The sequence below is a fragment of the Neovison vison genome, chromosome 7, assembly GCF_020171115.1.
Source record: "Neovison vison isolate M4711 chromosome 7, ASM_NN_V1, whole genome shotgun sequence".
Classification (NCBI taxonomy): domain Eukaryota; kingdom Metazoa; phylum Chordata; class Mammalia; order Carnivora; family Mustelidae; genus Neogale; species Neogale vison.
In genome coordinates, this window is record NC_058097.1 from 18037819 (window position 1) to 18057198 (window position 19380).

The 19380-nt window shown below is 58.1% G+C and overlaps 1 protein-coding gene across 4 annotated transcripts; it reads right to left on the minus strand.

The window, feature by feature from the left end:
* Window positions 1-718: 718 nt before the first annotated feature.
* On the minus strand, window positions 719-16873 carry RIPOR1 (RHO family interacting cell polarization regulator 1). Of its 4 annotated transcripts, none has more exons than XM_044255943.1 (22): window positions 16776-16844; window positions 8918-9044; window positions 8648-8800; window positions 8398-8476; window positions 7689-7712; window positions 7548-7601; window positions 7258-7410; window positions 7100-7163; window positions 6963-7006; window positions 6764-6889; window positions 6232-6380; window positions 6027-6156; window positions 4267-5943; window positions 4071-4192; window positions 3049-3181; window positions 2654-2789; window positions 2388-2549; window positions 1965-2123; window positions 1635-1831; window positions 1462-1545; window positions 1255-1345; window positions 719-1110 (listed from the first exon to the last, which is right to left on the minus strand). In XM_044255943.1, the coding sequence occupies exons 2-22, from the start codon at window positions 9019-9021 to the stop codon at window positions 1013-1015; spliced, it is 3939 nt and encodes a 1312-aa protein (XP_044111878.1). In that variant the 5' UTR covers window positions 9022-9044; window positions 16776-16844; the 3' UTR covers window positions 719-1012. The 4 variants fall into 4 exon arrangements, with proteins under 4 accessions (XP_044111878.1, XP_044111877.1, XP_044111876.1 ...); XM_044255942.1 differs by lacking the exon at window positions 16776-16844 and adding an exon at window positions 9879-9912 and having other exon boundaries at window positions 4071-4189; XM_044255941.1 differs by lacking the exon at window positions 16776-16844 and adding an exon at window positions 9879-9912.
* Between the last annotated feature and the right edge of the window lie 2507 nt (window positions 16874-19380).

A 19380-nucleotide genomic window follows, 5' to 3' on the forward strand; every position in this document is an offset into this window, starting at 1 on the left:
AGCCCTGCTTCCTGAAGCAGCAGTCTGGCCATGTCGGGGGTGGGAGCTCAGGGTTCAGTCAGGTTTGTTATTACAGAGAGGGGATGCAGCTTGGGGAGAGAAAACACTCTCTGTTCAGGGTCACGGGGGCAGCTATCTGCATTTCCTGGCTCCCAGGCTCTAGCTCTTCCCCTCTGCGAGGATCTCCTTTTTCTTTCTATCCAGCCCTCAAGGAGCTCTTCGCTCTCAGCTCAGCCACCTTGGTAGGAAGCTGCTGAGGCTGACGGAGGCTAGACCCAGAAGCCTGGCATTCCCTGACGGGGTTCTGCTGCCCCCTTCTGGCCAGAAGCTCCAGGTCTCACCACGCTTTTTGCTGGGGCCCTCCTCTGCCTCCAGGCCGCCTGGAGCTCGCAGCTAGGGCCCCTAGGGAGTCATTCCCAGGACTGGCACCTCTGGGCTCTCCCTAGGCCAACCCCACAGTTTGGCTCCAGCCCGGGCCCATAGCTTCCAGGCACCCCCGGTCTCCAGACTGGGACCTCCACACAACACCCTACCGCCCTCTTCCTCTGCTCTCTTTTCCCACCTCAGTTCCAGCCTCTAGGCTCTCTTCTACCTGAATTTCCAGGGCCAAAGCAGAAGTCATTGCCACAGTTGCGAGCGCAGACTCGCTAGTGTCAGGAAGGGCCATGGCCAGAGGGTGCTGCAGCAGAGGGTCAGAAGCACACCAGGCCAGGCCATGTAGGAAAGGCATTTTGCTTTTTTATTTTCTGTAAAACTCTGTAAATAAAATATAAAACCAGGGGGTGTGGTGGGACACTGATTTTGTGGCGAGTGTGCTGAGCCGAGGCTGGGAGGCACTGGACTGCAGGCACGGACTCTACCAACCCAAGAGCGACGGAAGAATATATTAGATTTTCATGGATGGGAATCTGTGGGGGAGAGGTGTCTGGAGCCAGCCCTCACCCTCCCTGCCAGTGCCTGCTAAGCCCTGAAAGTGAGGGGAAGGGGCACAGGAAGCCAGTGGGTAAGGAATTCAGAATGCCGTGCTGGCCATGCTGCCAGGCCCAAAGATGCGGGGCAGAGCGTCCAGGGACTCCTCCAGCCGTCGATGGGCAGACTGCCCCTCTTCCCCTGAAATAGGTAAGGATGGGCTCAGGAGTGATCCTAGCCCCACCTCTGCCCTCCCATCCCTGACTCCATCTCACGCCAACTCCCAGCAGCCAACATGTTCCCGTACTTGACTTGACCCCCGTATCTCCCATCTCCTAGCCTCACCACACTGTTGCAGGCTCTGCCGAGCAGCCTCCCTCACGGCTTCTGTGTCCGTTTGGCACAGGTACACTAGGGGCTCAATGCCCTCAGGAGCCTACCGGCGGAGAGAACATCGAGGTGGGCCCAGAGGAGCAGGCGGGGAAGGCCCAGGGCCCAGGGCTGAGGGAGCTGCGAGGGGTGTGAAGCGGGGGATTGGCTGGCAGGGGTTACCTTGATGCAGCCCAGGGCCAGGCAGCCAGCCACCCTCGTCTGTACATCCTCATCCTCGAGCTGGTCCAGGAAGCAAAGCAGAGCCTGGGTAAGGGTAGGAGGGCAGACTTAGCCCGACAATGGGAGCCCGAGACCCCAACCTTTGCTTCAGGGAAGGCCTGCCTGACTCTCACCCGTTCCCGAAAGACAGGACCCAGGGAAAGGCTCCGGAGCTGGGTGCTGACAGCAGCCATGACCTTGTTGTTGCCATGGACCAGCAGCGAGCTGAGGGCCCGAAGCCCATCCCTTCGCAGCCGCCCCTCGGGCGCCAGCCTCAGGGCCTTCAAAACAACAGCCTGGTCATCCGAGTTCAAATTCTGCACCAGTAACACTGCAAGAAAGGGAGGGGCGGGACAAGGTGGAGCCTCCTGGGGTGGCGTCTTTTGTGCACTCCTGCTCCCACCCACACCTTCAGACCCACCCACAGGGTCAGGCCACTTTTGTGAGGAGAGCGTCTGCCTCACCCTCCTCAGCCGTTTCAGTCACATAGGCCTCCATGGAGGGGCTCTCCAAGGCTTCGACATAACTCCAGAACTGGAAGACGGTGAACTGCTCTCCGGGGCCTGGCTGGGGCCTCCTGGGCAGCTTCTGCCCCAGGGCATCCTCCAGGAACTTGACACACACTGTGGGAGGCAGTGCCACAGGCCTCAGGGTTGGGATAGACCCAGGCCCTTATAGGGAAGAATGCTCCCGTCCCAGGTTCACGTCCAGGGATCCCCTGTCCAAACTCTATCCCTCTGGGTCCTTCTGTGCAAAGGAAACAGCCTTCGCTAGTTCTTCCCAGTGCTCAGCTCAGATCTGTGTGGGCTGACCTGGCTTTTCCTGAGGTCCCACCACTGGGGATCTGAGAAGGGAGGGCAGAGGGGGCAGGGAGGCAGGCCACTCACCAGCCTCAGCTAGGCCCGGCTGGCGCAGGGAGAGACGGGCACTGTACTGATCACAGAAGGTGAGAAGGACTCGCTCCACAGGGCAGATGAAGGGGCTGAGTCCCTCTGTGCACCGGTCCCAGAAGGCCAGGAAGCCGGGCCGGGAGGCTGAGAACTGCACCACTGTGAGGAGGTGCAGAGACGAGCATCAGCAACTAAGCAGGCGGGCGGCATGTAGAGGGGGCTGGGTAAGGGAGGAGCTTCTGGGCCAACAGGGCCTTTTTTACCTTCCTGGGCAGAGGTGGCAGGGATTTCCCATCGCCTGCTAAGCTCGCACACAGCCTCCAGCACTCTGGCCTCCCTCAGCAGCCGCTCCAGGGCCCATGCCTCCTGGCAGCGCAGGGGCCCAAAGGTGCCCAGTTTCTGGAGAACAGGGGTGCCAGGCAACTAAGACCTCAGGACAGGACTGGGGAGGGTGGAGCCCAGGGACTACAAGTCCCAGCATGCATGGAGAGGTGGGGGTAGCCAAAGTACAGGGAGGCTCAACCAGAGCTCAATGCTAGGGCCCTGGGGCAGGGGGGAGTGTAAGTCAGAGGAAGCATGGCAGGCCAGGATTGAAGTGCGGGGCTCCCTGGGATAAGGGGCTACAAAAGGAGGGTATGGGGAATACCACTAGCCTCACCAGCAGGAGGCGGCTGCAGTGGTACAGGTGCTGGACCAAGGCAGCGTCCAGAGCTGGACACTCCGTGCTGAGGGGGCGGGCACTGGGTAAGTCGAGGCTGTCCTCAGCCCCAGGCTCCAGGCTGTTTGGGGGCCTGAGAGAAAAATGGGGTCAACCACCCCAGGAGCACACGTCACCATGTGGTCACCAGTGTATTTTTATTAAGGTTATCCTATCCCCACAATGGAAAAACAGACGATGTGCACAGACAACAGAGACAATGGGTAAGTTCGTGGAGGACTTCTGGAAGGAGAAAGGGACTAGGACCAGCAGGTGGTAGCGGGGATCTCCAGGATCTGTCTGCCTTTTGCCACCTCCAGCTACAACCGCCGGGACCTCTGGGGCTGGGACAGGTAGGAGTAGGGGTGCAGGCGGGATGGTCTACACAATGTGGACTGCAAGGAGTTATGGCCCAAAGCGTGCAGGGCACGGGGTCCTAACCCGGGCAGCAGCAGAGGGAGGCGGGGCTGGGCACAACCCTCAGCCGGGATTTGGCAAAGGCCCCTCTGGGACAGGGAGCCACGGGGCTGGGTTCTCTGGGGAAGCCTGGGTTGAGACAGAGGGGGTTGATGCTGGGGGACCCAGGACGCATGGGCATGGGATGAAAGGGCTTGTTCAGAGGGTAGATCCAAGGTGATGCCAGGGGAAAGAGGTGGAGCTGGAGGATCGGGAGCTGACGGGGCCCCACGGGAGAGGCACGCATTGCAGGGACCGGGAGGAGGGAGGTCAGAAGCTCTGGGGACACAGATGGGGTTAGAAACAGACATCAAGGACACATGAGGACTACACAGGGTGGGGGTGGGATGAATACAGATGTCCCCGTTGGCAGGTGCACCCTCTCCTGCCCACCCCCCCATCTACCCCCAGTCTTGCTGCTCTCCTTGTGTGCTCCACCTGGCCCCACCTCACCTGTTCCCCTTTCTGGTCTTTCTCCCTCACCTGGCGCTCACCTTACCTCTTCCCCCTCACCTGGCCCCTCTTACCTGTCTCCAGGACCATCCATGTCTTCATCTTCATCCTCATTGAGGAAGCTGAAGCTCTCCAGAGCATGTTCCACAGTGATACTCAGGCTGGAGGCCCGGCTGCGAGTCAGGCCTTGTCTCTGCTGGGGTTGTGGAGAGAGTTAGTGCCACGGCCCACCGCCGGGCTGCCCTCCCCGGCCCGCCTGGCCCGCCTCACCATGAGCAGACTCTCCAGCCGGGTCACCTCCTGCTCCAGGCCCTGCAGCTCAGGGAACTGGCCACGGTAGTCATCCAGGGCAGCCATCAGTGCCCCCAGGGCCTCTTCCAGCTTCCTATCCCCAGCCCCTCCAGCTGCCCCTGGAACCTGGGCCCGGGTGGCCATGGCTAGGCTAGGGTCTAAATGCTGGGGCACAGGGGCTAGAGGTGAAGGAGGTGGGCTTGGGCTCTGAAGGATGGGCTCCCCTGGGGCATCTGGGGAGTGACTTGTGAGGGGTTCCCAACTGGAACAGGCAGGACTTGGGTAGGAGAGGCTGGGGTTTATGGGGTCTGCCTGAGTGCAAGGAGCGGAGGCTGGGTAGCTGCAGGACAGGGTGTGGATGCCTGGGAGGGTAGGGTCTGTGTTTTCAGAGGGGCTGGGAAGCATGGCATCGTCTGGAGAACTGGAAGAGCTGTGGGTTGTGACAGGATGCGTGGGGCTCCTGGTGGTCTGGACTGGGTCCTTAGCTTTGGGGACAGAACTTGCAGTGGTGTGAGTTGACATTCTGGCTTTGTGAGTAGGGGTTGTAGCGGTATGGGGAGGGCTTGCGATGGTTTTTGAGGGGCTTGTGGTAGTATGGGTGGGACTTGCAGTAGTGTGGGCGGGACTTGCAGTGGCATGGGTGGGGCTTATAGTGGTGTGGGTGGGGCTTGTAGTGGCATGGGTAGGGCTTGCAGTAGTGTGGGTGGGGCTTGTAGTGGCATGGGTGGAGCCTGCAGTAGTGTGGATGGGGCTTGCAGTGGCAAGGGTGGGGCTTGCAGTAGTGTGGATGGGGCTTGTAGTGACACAGGAGGGGCCTGCAGTAGTATGGGTCGGGCTTGTGGTAGTGTGGACAGGGCTTGTGGTTGTCTGTACAGGGCCTATAGTATTGGGGGTAGGAGCTACAGTAGCGAGGGCAGAAAGCATTGCTTCCTTGGTGGGTCTTGCAGTGGTCTGGCCTGGGGTTGTGGCACTGGGGGCAGAAACTGTAGTGGAAGGGGTAGAGACCATGGGCTTGTGGGTGGAACCTGTGGTAGTGTAAGTGGCGCCTGGAGCACTGTGGCTGGGGCTAATGGCATTAGAGGTCGAGCTTGTAGTGGTATGGGTGGGGCCTGGCAGTTCAGAAGAGCTAGCATCTGTGACCTTGTGAACCAAGTCTAGATGTGCAGACAGGTCTGGGTCTGTAGATGTGTGGGCAGGGCCTGTTGTACTGAGGGTAGGGCTTGTGGCAGAATGGAGAGGGTCCACAGCAGGAGGGACAGGACCAGGTTGCTCCCCATGGGTGGGATCTGGGTGTGCATGCAGGCTAGGTCCCTGAGCTAGATTTTCTAGACCCAGAGCCTCCACTGAAGCCTCAGCCAAGGCAGCGTCCACACTGGCCTCACTGATATGGCTTAGAGTCCGGCTGTAGGGGGCATGCCCATTGGCCAGGGCTGGGGCTATGGCCCCCTCTTCATCCACGGGCCTAGAGGTGGGGGTCTCAGGCCTACGGAAGGTGACCTGAATGGGCAGAGGCTCAGGCTGCTGCACCAGAGGCCTGGGGGCTGAAGAGTGGCGGGCAGTGCCTGAGAGCTGGGGGCTGGATGAGTCGTCTGAAGATTCAGATGACAGGGACCATGCTGTCCCATTCTCCAGCTCCTCCTGCCGCCTCAGCATATTCTGGGAGAGAGGAAAGGGTGTTTCAGGACCACCCCAGGGAGCCCCTGGGGGATGGTGGGGCCTAAGCCTGAGCTGTGACTCACATAAAAAGCCTGTTCCCGAAGTGAGGGTGTGTCTGGTGGGCTCTGGCTATAGGTGGAGAAGCGCTTGGTGACTGTGGAGGCTTTGTTGACAGTGGAAGCAGTTGAGGGCTGGTCATCCTTGTCGAAGGGGCTGGGGAAGAAAGAGGCTGTTAGCAGGTGCCACAGGTCCCCTGGATCTGTCCCCAAGCTGCTCAGCAACACCAACCTCCATGTGACTTCCAAGCTGAGCTTGATGGTGCCGAGGTCATTGATGTCCACAGCTACCACTTGGGGTAGGGCAGCAAACAGGTCCTTGGTCTCACAGGAGACACTGCCTACAACCACATGGTTGGCCAGACCCTTCAGTTCTGTCACCTGTAGCCAGGAATGCATCATGAGATCACAAGGGTATAGGGGTCATGAGGTTATGGGAGATCAGAAGTCTGAATGTGCATAGGGGTTACATGACAGTCACAGGGTCATGGGACCATGGGAAGGTTGCAGGAATTAGAATTTTCTGAGTGATGGGGGGCCACAGAGGATTAAAGCAGCCTGGGAGCATGGGGATCACAGAAGTCTGAGTTTGTGGGGTCACTGAGGTCATGGAGGTCACAGCCTCATGGAGGTCCAGGAGGTCAAATATTCACAAGATGAGAAGATTATGAGAAAATCACAGCGTCACGAAGGTCATGGGGGGTCACATATTCACAGGAATCACAGGATCACGTTGCCCTTTGCGTCCTGAGAAGATACATCACCTTGATGGACAGGAATTCCGTAAGAAGAGGAAGAAAGACGGTTTCTTCACTGTCCCACACCTGCTTTCCGCTACCCTCAATTCGGCCCCGTAGTTTCCAGCGCTGCCGCCCATATTTCATGCAGATCTAGGTGAAAAGGCAGGATGAGGCACTCCTTGGTGTTGGGACCCTCCCACCCCAGCCCTGCATATTCTCATACCTCATACTGATCGCCTACACACAGCCTGGCGAAGCCAGCCAGCCCTGGGAATTGGGGAAGAAGGTGAGCCATGTTGAGGGGTCTCGGGCAAACAATTCCCTCTCCCCACCAACAGTCTGCCCCCATTCACTTAGTACCTTTCATCCGGAGATGGAACTCGCCCAGCTGTGCCTCTAGCTCACTCTCCAGCAGACACATGCTCTGAGAGGGGTGGGCAGGGACAAGACAGGGTCAAGAACCAGTTTCCTGTCACCAGCTCTACTATACCCTGTGCCTCTGGACACCCATCTCTCACCTCTGTGTACTCGCGATGCCCTCGAGTGGCTTCGGCCAGGCTGTCTCGGGCCTCGCGGCTCCCTGGGGACCCAGTGCTGTAGGCACGGACCATGTTGTAGGCACCATCCCGGAGACGCCGCTGGACACAGTATGCCTCATAGAGTTCATCAATCTGGGCAGATGAGTGGGGTGGTACTGGAGAACTTGAGACTCATTACGAGGCTTGCTCAGCTAGCCCTCCCCCTGCCCATCCCCTTGATATCAGTCTCCAGCCCCACTTGTGCGCACACGGGTGTGCTGCCCATATACCTTGCTGGCGTGGAACTCCAACCGTCGCAGGAAGCGTTCAATGGACTTGACTTGCTGAGGGAGAGATATATCAGGAGGGACCAGAATCCTTTACCCTCCCCATGAGCTAACCTCTTCCAACACCATTCTCTGCACACTCACCTTGTCCAAGTCATACAGGAAGCCCTGCAGGGAAGGATGAGAGGAAGCACTTAGGCGGCACGGGAAGCATTCTAGCAGGGGCAACTGCCCACCCAGAGCCAGCTAACTCCCCTCCTGCACAGCCTTTCCCCCCTCTCACCACAGTCCACAGCTGCTCCACTCAAAGCATGGACTGACTCACCTTCCCACATGCCTGGCCTTTGGTGGATGTTAGTGACATAGGGTCTGGTCCTCAAGACCCCTCCTGTACCCCTCCCCTGACCTCTTCCCCTGGGGTCCCTCCCCTGGCCCACTCCCTTTCCTGCACCCACTAGGAAGAGGTTCCCTCTACCAGGGAACTCTCATTCTTCAAGACCCAGCAGAGCGTTCTCCTCTAGGAAGCTCTGACTTGTGTCTGGGGAAGAACCAGGACTATCAGTACTGCAGGGTAGCCTCCTGCTATCCGTGTCTGTGGCAGTCCCACCCACCCCACCGAAAGCTCCCATAGCAGATACTGGGTCCTGGGCAGAAACTGTACACAGCCTGGGTAAGGCGGGGCTAGAAACCTGCCCAGCCCCAGCCTTTCCTGGTATCCTGTTTTCTAGTCACAGTTGGGCTAGGTCACCCTAGCAAACAGCCCTGATGTCACCCGCGGCTGGTGCTATCCAGTCCCCCATACCACAAAGGCAAAGAACAGTAGTCCAGGCATCCTTGTGAACCCTTTACTCACCAGGCGGGAATTCCTCTTGGACTCCCTAATCTGTCCCTGGAGTTTCTCCTGCTCCTGCTGGTGCACTTCCAAATAGGCCCTGGGGAAAGGGGCGACTACAAGAATTAGCTTACCTTTGCAGCCCCAGCAGCCCAGGGTACGGGCAGTGGGAAGAAGATATATATAAGGCTCGGGAGGGTTCCTACTAGCAGTAAGGGGATGAGGGCTTCGGGAGGGGTCCTGGGATAAGGCAATGGGAGGAGTTCCTTACGTCAGGCCCCGCTTGAGCGCAGTGTACACCAGGTCCAGCCGCTCAGGCTGCGGGACCTTAGGGGCAGGGTGCGCCACGGCAAACATCCTGGATACTCGGGAAAGCGCTGGGGGCTTCCGTGGAGGCCCCGGGGGACTGAAGGCCGGGAAGCTCCTGAAGAAGAGGCTACACTCAGAAAGGTCCAAGAACGAGTCCCCAAACCCTCACTGCATACCCAGTTCCAACCCCATCACACTCTCTTGACCCCATCAGCTCCCCTCGGCTGCCTACCTGGGCCCCCGCTCGTGGCTGCCGAGGACGCCTGCGAAGGACTGGCTCCTATTGACCCGGGCGCTGAGCAGGCGGCGCTGCGGCCGCACCGACAGGGACATCATGGAATGAGTCCGCGCGGGGCTCCCTGGGGGGTGGCGAGGGCGGGTGTCCAGCGCCAGTCTGACTTTTGAAGCCCCCTCCGGAGGCCCGGCCTCTGTATCTTAGTCCTGCCGGACACCGCCTGACGCCCGGAGTCCGACAACCCCGCCGGCCCCGGCGCTAATGACAGGGCGGCCGGGCGACTCGGCCTCGGACTCAGCGTGGCCTCGGCTCGGCCCCCACTTCCTGCAGAGGTGCAGGCTCCGCCTGTCGCGGGGCAGGAAGGGGGGTCGCGCGGGGACCCTCCCCCGGCTGGGAAGGGGCAGGAAAGGGGCGGGGCGCGTGAAGAATGTGCGGAAGCGCCTGTTTACCCGGGGGGCGGGGCGGGCTCCCCAGCCCTGCCCCTGAACTCACCCCCCACTGCCCACAACAGTGACCAGGAGCTCCCGCGCCCCCACCCCGAGCGCCCGCGGGAGGTCACCGGGTGGGGTGCACACTCTTAGCCCAGCGGAGCTGCCCGACAAACCCGGCAGGCACGGGGTTGGCTCTCGCAACCCGCCCGCCCCGCGAAAACTGCTCCCCTCCAGCCCCCACCCGCTCGCCGGCGCCGAGACGCCAGAGCCCTCCCAGCGCCCAGCGGCCGGGGGATTCCCGGAGTGGGGGGCAGTGCCAAGAAATGCCCTGCCTCTGCTACCTTCCTGTGACTCCGACCTAGAAACTGAGTCACAGATGGACGCCTTCGCCCGCACCCTTAGCGGGAAGGGATCCGCCGCAGACCCCCGCCCTGCTCGAACGAAACACGTGCCCCTGGACCCCAGAGTCCGGCCCACACCCCCTGTGGCCAGCCCCAGAGCCTTCGCAGCCCCAGGCCGGGTCCTACCTCTCTTCTTGGCACTCATGGTAGGTCCAGGACAGCTCCCCACCCCCTGCGCTTGCCCTCCCACCCCTGTGTCCCCACAGGCCCAGGGCCACTAGGTGCTGGCCGAGCGGGGCTCCGCGCTCGCTCCCAGCGACTCCGGCTCGGGCTTCAGCTCCTCCCGGCGCCGCCCCCCGCCCAGTTCCTGCCGCCTGACTCAGCCCGCCGGGATGGGGCGGGACCGGCTGGACCAGGGGGGGCACCGGGCCCTGGGACTGGCGGGCCTCTGGGAGGGGTGCTGGGGGTTCCCTTGGGGGAGGAGACTGAAGTGGGTCCTCTCGGCGGGGGGGGGGTAGGAGTTCGGGTAAAGGGAGTTGAGCAGGGAGTTGAGCGAGGCGGCGAACAAGGGGGATAAACGGGATGAAGACCCTGAGCTGGACTGGATGTAGTGAGACTAAGGGGCTCCCACAGCGGCTGCAGAGGCGTCCTGAGAGAGGACTAAGCACAGAGAGGGCTGTGAGTTGGGATTCTGAGTGTGTAAAGACTGGAAAGCCGTGCTGAGGTAGTGAAAGGAAGAACTGTGGGTGTGGGGTGGAGGGTCTATGCCAATGGAGGGCAGAGTCAGGAACTGAGCATGAGGGGTCTGGGTGGCGGAGAAGAGAGAGGGGCTAAAAGTATGGGCCTGGGCCAAGCTTATATTATGTGTTGCTGCCTGAAGAAGGAAGCAGAGATGGAAGTAGTACAGAGTGACATAGCCCCCATCAATGGAGGGGGTGTTCAATCTAGGGAAGAGGATCAAGTCCCACTTCCTAGCCAGGGGCTCCTCTCAAATAGAAGATGCATTCTAGAATGAGGCCTCCTCCTTCTGGCCACCAGCTCACATAGCTGAATTTCCCTGGTGTTGGCCCTTTCCCGCCCCCAGTATCTTTTCCTTGAATTTTCTTCATCCACCTCCAGCCTAAATGGAGGCTACCATGCCCAGGGACTAGTGGGCATTAGAGGCTGGGGTAGGCCCAGGGCTCAGCATTTCCAACAAGCCCACCACTCCCCTATAGACTCAGATGCAAGGTGCCCAAGGACTCCAGTTTGAGAAGTGCTGTCCTCCTCTCTCTTCTTGAAAACCAGGTGCTGTGCGCCCTATACTAGCAACTGCGTATTCCTGTGGATTGTCTTGCCCAACACTGGCCCTTCTGTTCCCATCAGCCACCTTCCATGGGAACACGCCTGGCTCTGGAATGCCCCTTTCCTAAATCGCAGCCACAGTGACTTGAATCTTGAGTTTCTCTCTATCACTTCTACCTACCCCGTCTTCTGCCTGAGACCTCTTGAGCCCTCTGCTCATTTCTTCAACTATTCACTGAGTGACAGCTCTGTGCCAAGCGTGTGTCACCGGAGATACAGCCCAGATTTGCAGAGACACCATCCTGCACAGACCTCACCATTGGCCTCTGCTTCCCTTCTCTCTGCCAGCTCCCTCCTACCTTCTCTTCCCTGCACACCCTTCTCCCCAGCCTAGAGCCACAGCCCCCACTCCATCGCTCGCCTGCTAATATCCCAGCACTCTCTGCTTCTCTCCTACCTGACAGAAGGCAACACTGGGCGACCCACCTCCCTGCCTTCTCCGTGCCGCCACATGGGCAGGAGCTAGCTGTTAGGGGGCCTCACACAGCAGCTGGGCTGGAACCACAGAGCCATTCTCTCAACCTCGGCCAGGCTCTCGTTTCCCACCTGGGAAATTCTCACATGTGGCCCTACTCATCTTTCTTCCTTCTCATAGATGATGAGCATTTCGGACTTTCTCCACAAGCCTCCAATAAGCTCGAGTCACTCCCACATGAAAAATGAAAACAACCCTGGCCAATTACCCAGATGCCCATCCATAGATAATAGAACTCCATACGGCAAAAAGAATAGACAATGTATAACCACACATGACACTGTGGAAAAATCCTACATAAAGAAGCAAGACCGCAACAGAGGACGTATGTAGGGTTCCCTTGATATGAAGTTCAAAAACAGACAGAACTCGGGACGCCTGGGTGGCTCAGTTGGTTAAGCCGCTGCCTTCGGCTCAGGTCATGATCTCAGCGTCCTGGGATCGAGTCCCACATCGGGCTCCTTGCTCGGCAGGGAGCCTGCTTCTCCCTCTGCCTCTGCCTGCCTCTCTGTCTGCCTGTGCTTGCTCTCTCTCCCTCTCTCTCTGACCAAAAAAAAAAAAAAAAAAAAAGCCAAACTTTAAAAAAACAAAAAAAACAAAAAAACAGACAGAACTCATCTATGGTGACAGAAGTCCGAATACTAGTTACCCTTTGGGAGTCACAGCCAGAAGGGGACACAAGGGGGCTTCCAGGGTGCTGGCAGTGTTCTCTATTTTCTAATCTGGCTTCTATTTCCTGATCCTATGTGGATGTGTTCCCTTGTAAAACATGGGCTGAGCTGTACACTTAGGACATGCCCCCCCTCTGAGCTGTATTTTAATATAAAGTTGACTGTAATAACTCCACAATGAAATGACCCCTTTCCAGCGACCCCACCCATCGCTCCATTTCACCTTTTCAGAGTCCAATTTCTTGAAGAGATGTTTACCTCAATTTCCTTTCTCCACCAGCCAGTTCTCTTCCCATCCCCGTCCACCTTCCACACCCACCACTCCCCTGACTGGTCAGTGACCTCCCTGTTGCTGAATCCAGTGTCCAAGGCTTAGACCTTATCATGCTTGATCTCAGTAAAGCTTTCCACTCTGGGACTCTCTTCCTCTCCTTTGAGCCCTTCCTTCCCTTGAATTTCAAGAGGCAACAACATGCTTCAGGTTTTCCACCCGCACCCCCCCCCCACCCCCGCCGGCTCTGCATCTTATTTTCCCACAGGAGATCCGTCTTTCTCATCATCCCGGAAGGGCCTCATCCTCCTCACTCTTGGGCTGGGAACATCTCCCACACCTCAACGCCGTCTAAATGTTGCCAGCTTCCTTATCTCTTCCTTGCCCCAACGGCTCTTCGAGCACTAGGCCTCTATATCCAACTGCCTGCTTGTTGCCTCCCCGGAAGCTGAGCGACAATGCAGAGTGGGCTGTGGGCATGCGCTGAGTTTAAGTCCCCTTCTCAAACCTGACTCTCAGTCAACCTCCCTGTGACAGCCCCACCACCTCTTAACCCAGTTGTTCAACACAGAAACTAGGAGTCATCTGGGACGCCTCTGTCTCCGCTGTCCCCACATCCACTCAGCAGCCCACTTCTGCCATCTCTGGAATCTGCCCCCTCATCTCTACCCCCATGGTTAGAATTCGGGTCCAAGCTGTCACCATCTCTCACCTAGAACCCTTCTGCAACTTCCTAACGGGTTCCCTGTCCCCACAGTAATCCACAATGACTTTTTTTTTTTCCTTAAGGGTATCCAGCTTTATTTTACATGGTTGCCTACATTTATTTTTAATACGCTCTGTGCCCAATGTGGGGCTTGAACTCAAGACCCCGAGATCAAGAGTTGCATGCTCTACTGAGCCAAAGGCGCCTCCTGCATTATTTATTCAATAACAACATTGCTCTTCTTACAATTCCAGTCATCTGACAAAAGCACAAAAACCGTGCTTTGTCAAGTGCTTCCTATAGGCCAGCCCTTGCACTTAATTAACCAACATCATCTTATTTAATTCCAGTAACAGTCCTAACAGGGGTAAATCCTTTTAGCCCCATCTTGCAGACGAGAAACCTAACTGGCTGTGTGACCTTGGGCATGACATTTCTTAACCTTTTGGGGCTTCAGCTACCCCTCTGTTAAATGAGCATAATGACAATGACTGCCTCCCAGGGCTGCCGGGAGTCTGAAATGAGCTACTTCTCTCTCCCGGGAGTGTTTGGGGAAGGGAAAATTGAACGTGGGGTCGGGAATTTGGGGTGGACATACTGCCACATTTTAAGCACATGACAAATATTAACTACTGTTATTAATAATTGTTAATCTGCCCAGGATTACACGGCTGGTAAGTGGTAGGGCCAGGATTCAAATCCAGCCAGTCGGACCCCAGGCCTCTAAGTCTTTAACATCCCTCTCTCTGACTCTTGTGAAACATCCATGGGTGACCCCCTACCCCAGGGATAAAGTCTAGATTCTCTGACATGACCCCCACCACCCTTCAGGCTCTGTGGCCCCCTCGCATGCCTTCAACCTGTCCTCCACTCAGTGCCCCTGCTCCTCTCACCGTCTCTGTTCCAGCTACCGTGACCTTCCCGATACCCGCAAGGCTCTTTAGCCTTGGAGCAGTGCCTGCCTTTGCTCCTGTACCCTCCTCCCATACTCTCCCCCTGAACAACTCCCTCTCTTTTTTCAAGTCTTGCCCTATGACTTCTTCCTCCAGGAAGCCTGCCCTGGGTTGGTTCCCCCTTTCAGGCGCCTCATAGCTTCCTTCCTCTGATCCCTGAGACCACATAGTTTAGTTGTCAGTTCTCCTTTAGCATCTATCTTCCAACCAGACTGTGAACTCTGGGGGCAGGTGCCTGCTTGTGGGGTTCACCGCTATGCCCTCTGGGCCGCACACCAGGGAGATGAGGGAGGGGGCTCAGTGAGCTGCGCTGCCCGGACACAGGAGGAGAAGATCCTGGGCTGCTTAAGGGGGCAGATTTCAAGTTCGTGCCCACCCCAACTCCCCTATCCTGCATACAGTTTTCCTCATCCCTTCCCCGCTTTCTGATTCTATCAGCAAGTAGCGTCCTGCTCCCTGGGGCATAGGGCAGGGTGGGGACACCTGGGATTTGGGAACTGGGTAGGCAGGCTAGAATCAGGGTAGGCTAACTGTCCCAACACTTTTCTTTCTCTGACCGGGGCTCTGCTGCCACCAACTCCCTACCTAGTCCCTGACAGGGACCAAGACGTGTAACTGTTGGTCTGCACTCTCACCAAAGGATCATCCGAATAGCCACCTGAGTGACCATTTCAGTGGGTGGAAAGGCAGGGGAGAGAAAGAGCCGAACCCCTTTGTGCTGAGGCAGAGGGCCCACCTTAACTGACGGGGGCTGAATGATGGGAGCCAGGGGACTCTCTGGATTCATGCTACTCCCGAAGTCTGTTCTGGACAGGGGAAAGAACCCAGGTCTTAAAGATTATGGGCCTTGTAGCACAGCCAGTTCCAGGCAGAAGGGAATGGAACCCCGGGCCCCAGATTCCTCCACTCCCAATACCCTCTATGCCAAAGTGGTGCATTTGTGTGGGACGTGGGACGGGAGGTCTCATCACCTGCACTGCGCGGCTCAGCGGTGTGCCCGGCCAGGCCAGCAGCCTCGCCAGGACTCCCCTGTTCAGCCCCGCCCAGGCACGGGGCTGCCCCGGACTGAGGTAAACAGACGCTAAAAATAACCAGGGCAAGGGGCGGCTGCAAGGAGAATGGGGTCCCTAACCGAACCTGTTCCTGTCTCCATGGCGACTGACCCCCAACCTCGGCTGCTGACGTCATGCCACAGCTGCCTCAGCGGGAGGGAGGGGGGCACGCAACGCGTGGGACCCCCCACCCCGGAACCAGGCGGAGGCGGCCCTGTGGCTTCACTTCCTGCCGGCCCCCTCCCTGGTCAGCTGGTCACATTCCCGGGCTGGCGGCGCCCTGGAAGCCTGGTGGCCTCCCCTGGGCCGGGCCTGGCAGGGTCGGGAGTCCCCAGCCACAGTGGAGGGCCAGGGCTGACTGAGCCTTGCCCTCCTCACCTGCCTTTCCACCCAGGGTGGACCCAGCCTGGCTCCCTCCATGCTCCCCTCACCCCCACCCACATCAGGCCTCTATCTCTAGCTGCTTGCCCCACAGAACTCAGGAGGGGGAGGGTGGGTGGAAGTGGAAGCTAAGCCAGGCCTGATTGTCTTGCTGGAGTATTTTGCACCTCACTCTTCAGTTCTCATTCCCCACACCCCCTCCATGCCACAAAGGTGGTAGTGCAATGGCAAAAATTCCGATCTGGCTCTAGTTCCCACTTCTCCCTAAGCCGGATGTGTGACCTTGAGAATATTACTTAACCTCTCTGGGCCGGCTTCTGCATCTGTCAGATTGCTATAACCCTCCTTGTTAGCCTGTTCTCTGGTGAACGCTGCAGGCCCAGGGTGAGGTCCCACAGATGGTGGCCAGGGCACGTTCACTGTTATATCTGTTACATGAGACTGCACACAGTAGGTACTCCGCTAGCTAGTCTGGATCCGAATTAGGATCAGTCCAATAGAACTGGCTGGGAAGGGTCAGTTCTGGAGACTGGACTCAGACCTCAACAAGGAGAGGCGGACAGAGGGTGCCCAGGGCAGACTGAGCCAGATCCCTAGCCTTGGTGAGCAGCTCCTTCTCCAAAACAGTTCTGCAGGGTGCCCAAGCCTGGCTGCTTGCAGAGACCCCTCATCTGCCTCCCATTCCCATTCCCCGGGATAGGGTCTGTTACCCCGCCAGGCCGAGCAGATCATCTCCAGATTCAGCCATTTGGGTGAAAAGCCCGGCCACAGGCCAGGATCGGCCACCTCGGGCCGAGCCCCAAAGCCGCTTAGGCCGGCCGGTAGGACCAGGAAGATTAGCTCATCTCCCTTATCGCCCCCTCCCCACTCCCAGCTCAGCCTCCCCCCGCGACGAGGGCAGCGGGGGCTCCCGGAGGGCGCCCCTGCCAGGGCCCAGGCTGGCGCCTTGGGCCCGCCGTCAGGCCCGGCCCACCCCAGATTCCGGGGCAAGGGCCGCCTGGGCCTTGCCTTGGGAGGGAAGAAGGCCCAGAGGCGGCGGCTTTTGTGGGCGTCCTCCGCGCCCGGGGGGAGGGGTGGAAACACACCGCGCGGCTCGGGTCCCGGGGATGGGTCGATGTGGGACAGGGCCGCAGCGGGGGCAGCAGACCCGGGACCGACGGGGAAGCACCGGGAGCGCCGCGCCCATCCTCGGCACGGCCCGCGGGGCCGGGAAACGGCGGTGACACTCACATGGCTGGCGCTGGGTTGCGCGGACCTCGCGCTCTCCGTGCGGGCGTCCCTGCCTGGCCTGGTCGCGCCGCAGCTGCCGCTGTCGCCGCTGCCGGTGGCGTCCGCCCCTCCTGCCGCCCGCCGCCCAGCCACCCCGCTCCTCCCCGGCCCGCCGGGCCCCACCCACTGCGCTCCCGCGGCTCCCGCACCCGAGGAGGCGGCCACGGCTCGCTCCGCCCTCTCGGGTAACGGGGCAGGCCAGTGGCCCTCGGGGTCCGCCAGCCTGCGGGGAGGCGGGGCCCTGGAGGACGCGAGGGCGGTGGGAGTTCCCGGCGGTCGGTGGTCGGGATCCGCGGGAACTGGGCCGCTACTAGCAAAGCCAGTCCCATTTCTTCCCACACAGAGCCCAAAACAGTGTGCGCCGGGGAACCCCGCTTGCCTGACCCCTTCTTAGAATCTGTGGTCTCTAGAGCTCTTTCAGGCCCTCCTATCTGTGACCACCCGAAACAGGTCTGGAGCGGCCACTGCTGGGTTGGGTTGGTTGGAGGAAGGGATGGGGCAGTTTCCGGGAGGGGAACAAGGGGGCCTGAAGCCCAGCCATTCGACACCTGGCCCTGCATTCACCACTCATTGGTTACTGGCCTCTGGGGAGCCTCAGGCCTTGCTCACAGAGCATGGCAGCGTCTGAGTCCCTGCGCTTGGGTATGTTGGCCAAGGGGACCAGAGCCCAGTCCTTCCCAGTAAGGGGACCAGAATACTGCCTCTCCCCTTGAGTGGGTCAAGGTGGAGCTAAGAGCTCTGGGCCTCACCCTTCAGGTTTCACTCTGTAGTCCTTCACCTTTAGAGGCAGCACAGACATACTAGGAGCAGGCTGAAGGACCTTCAGAGGTTCTTGGATATCTGTACCCCCAGGTTGGTCTTCACAATCCGGAAGTTGTGACCGGTGGCAGAGGCCCTCAGGGGCACTGACATCCTCTCCATTGCCAACTCTTCCAAGAGACACACCTCACCCTCTCCAGTTCTCAGGGCTCCCAGCCCCTCCTCTTTGCCTTCCTTTGCCACCTCTCTCTTTAGACCTTGAACCTGGGGATTGCTTTCAGGGACAGGGTTCTCTTTATTTCCCCACCCTACGACATCACGCAGTCCCAAGGCTTCCATCCATCCACTGCTCAGCATCCCAAGCAGTCCTCCATGCTCGGAGCCCTCTCCTGTTTGAGCCTTTCGATGACCCACCAGATCTCATGACAGGCCCCTGAAGGACTCTTCTTCCTTTTTGCCTCATCTCCGCAAAGCACCCACCTCCACTCGGGTTCCCAGCTGAGCCAGAGGCCTGGCCTCTCTGGAGCTCTCAAAACTGGCATGAGTTGGTCCCTGTCCACCTCTAAAGTCACTTCCTCTGCCAGGCATCCCGTGACCACCACCTCTGAAGACAGCCTCAGCCTCTCCTTGTTACTCTCTCTCCCCATGTCCTGCGGACTACCATCATGTCACTTATCAGCACCAGGGAGCACGTATGCCCCTGTGCACTCAGGTGCCTAAAGCCTCACTCTGGGTCTCTAAGTTCTCTGGGGGCAGGGAGCATGGAGGTCCTTGTCACCAACATCCCTGGCTCATAGTAGGAGTTGGAGAAATATATGTTAGATGGCTGTGCACCTGGGTGGCTCAGGCAGTTATGTGTCCAACTCTAGATCCCAGCTCAGGTCTTGATCTCAGGGTCATGAGTTCAAGCCCTGCATTGGGCTCCACACTGGATGTGGAGCCTACTTAAAAAACAAAAGACATATATATATATATATATACATACACACACACACATATACATACATACACACATATATGTATATATATAAAAATATATAAAGATTATGGGCCTTGTAGCTATATAACTATAATCTATATACCATACCATAATCTATATATCTATACCATAATCTATATATATATAAAGAAATTTTTTTTTCAGATGAGCCAGTGAATGAATGAAGTGAATGAATGAGAAAATGCATGAACAGGGCGTTTGGGTGGCTCAGTCGGTTGAGTGTCTGCCTTCTGCTCAGGTCATGATCCAGGGGTCCTGGGACCGAGCCCCGCGTTGGGCTCCTGCTCTGCGGGGAGCCTGCTTCTCCCTCTCCCACTCTCCCTGCTTGTGTTCCCTCTCTCGCTGTGTCTCTCTCTGTCAAATAAATAAAAAACCAAAATCTTAAATAAAAAAAAAAAGAAAGAAAGAAAAAGAAAAGAAAACGTATGAACCATGACATCACCTCTCCCACCCCCACCTTCATCTAGCCTTCCAGTCCTGTTGATCCACCTCCAAGATGTGTTTCAAATTCATTTCCTCCCGGTACCTCACCTCCCACATCAAGTACTCTGACGATTAATTAATTCTACAATTGCCCACTGAGAACTCGGAGCTGGGCAGCTTGCTGGCTCCTGGGGCGGCAGGGGCACAGGGCCATTGCTCAGAGCTTTGATGAGGCAGCACTGACTGTAGGAGCTCACCAGAGCACTGTTGGAGGAATTCTTTCTTATTCTGGAATCCTGAAATTCCACCTCTAGAAAATCTCTACTTTTTTTTTTTTTTAAGTAAACTACCCCCAAGGTGACACTTGAATTTATAACCCCAAGA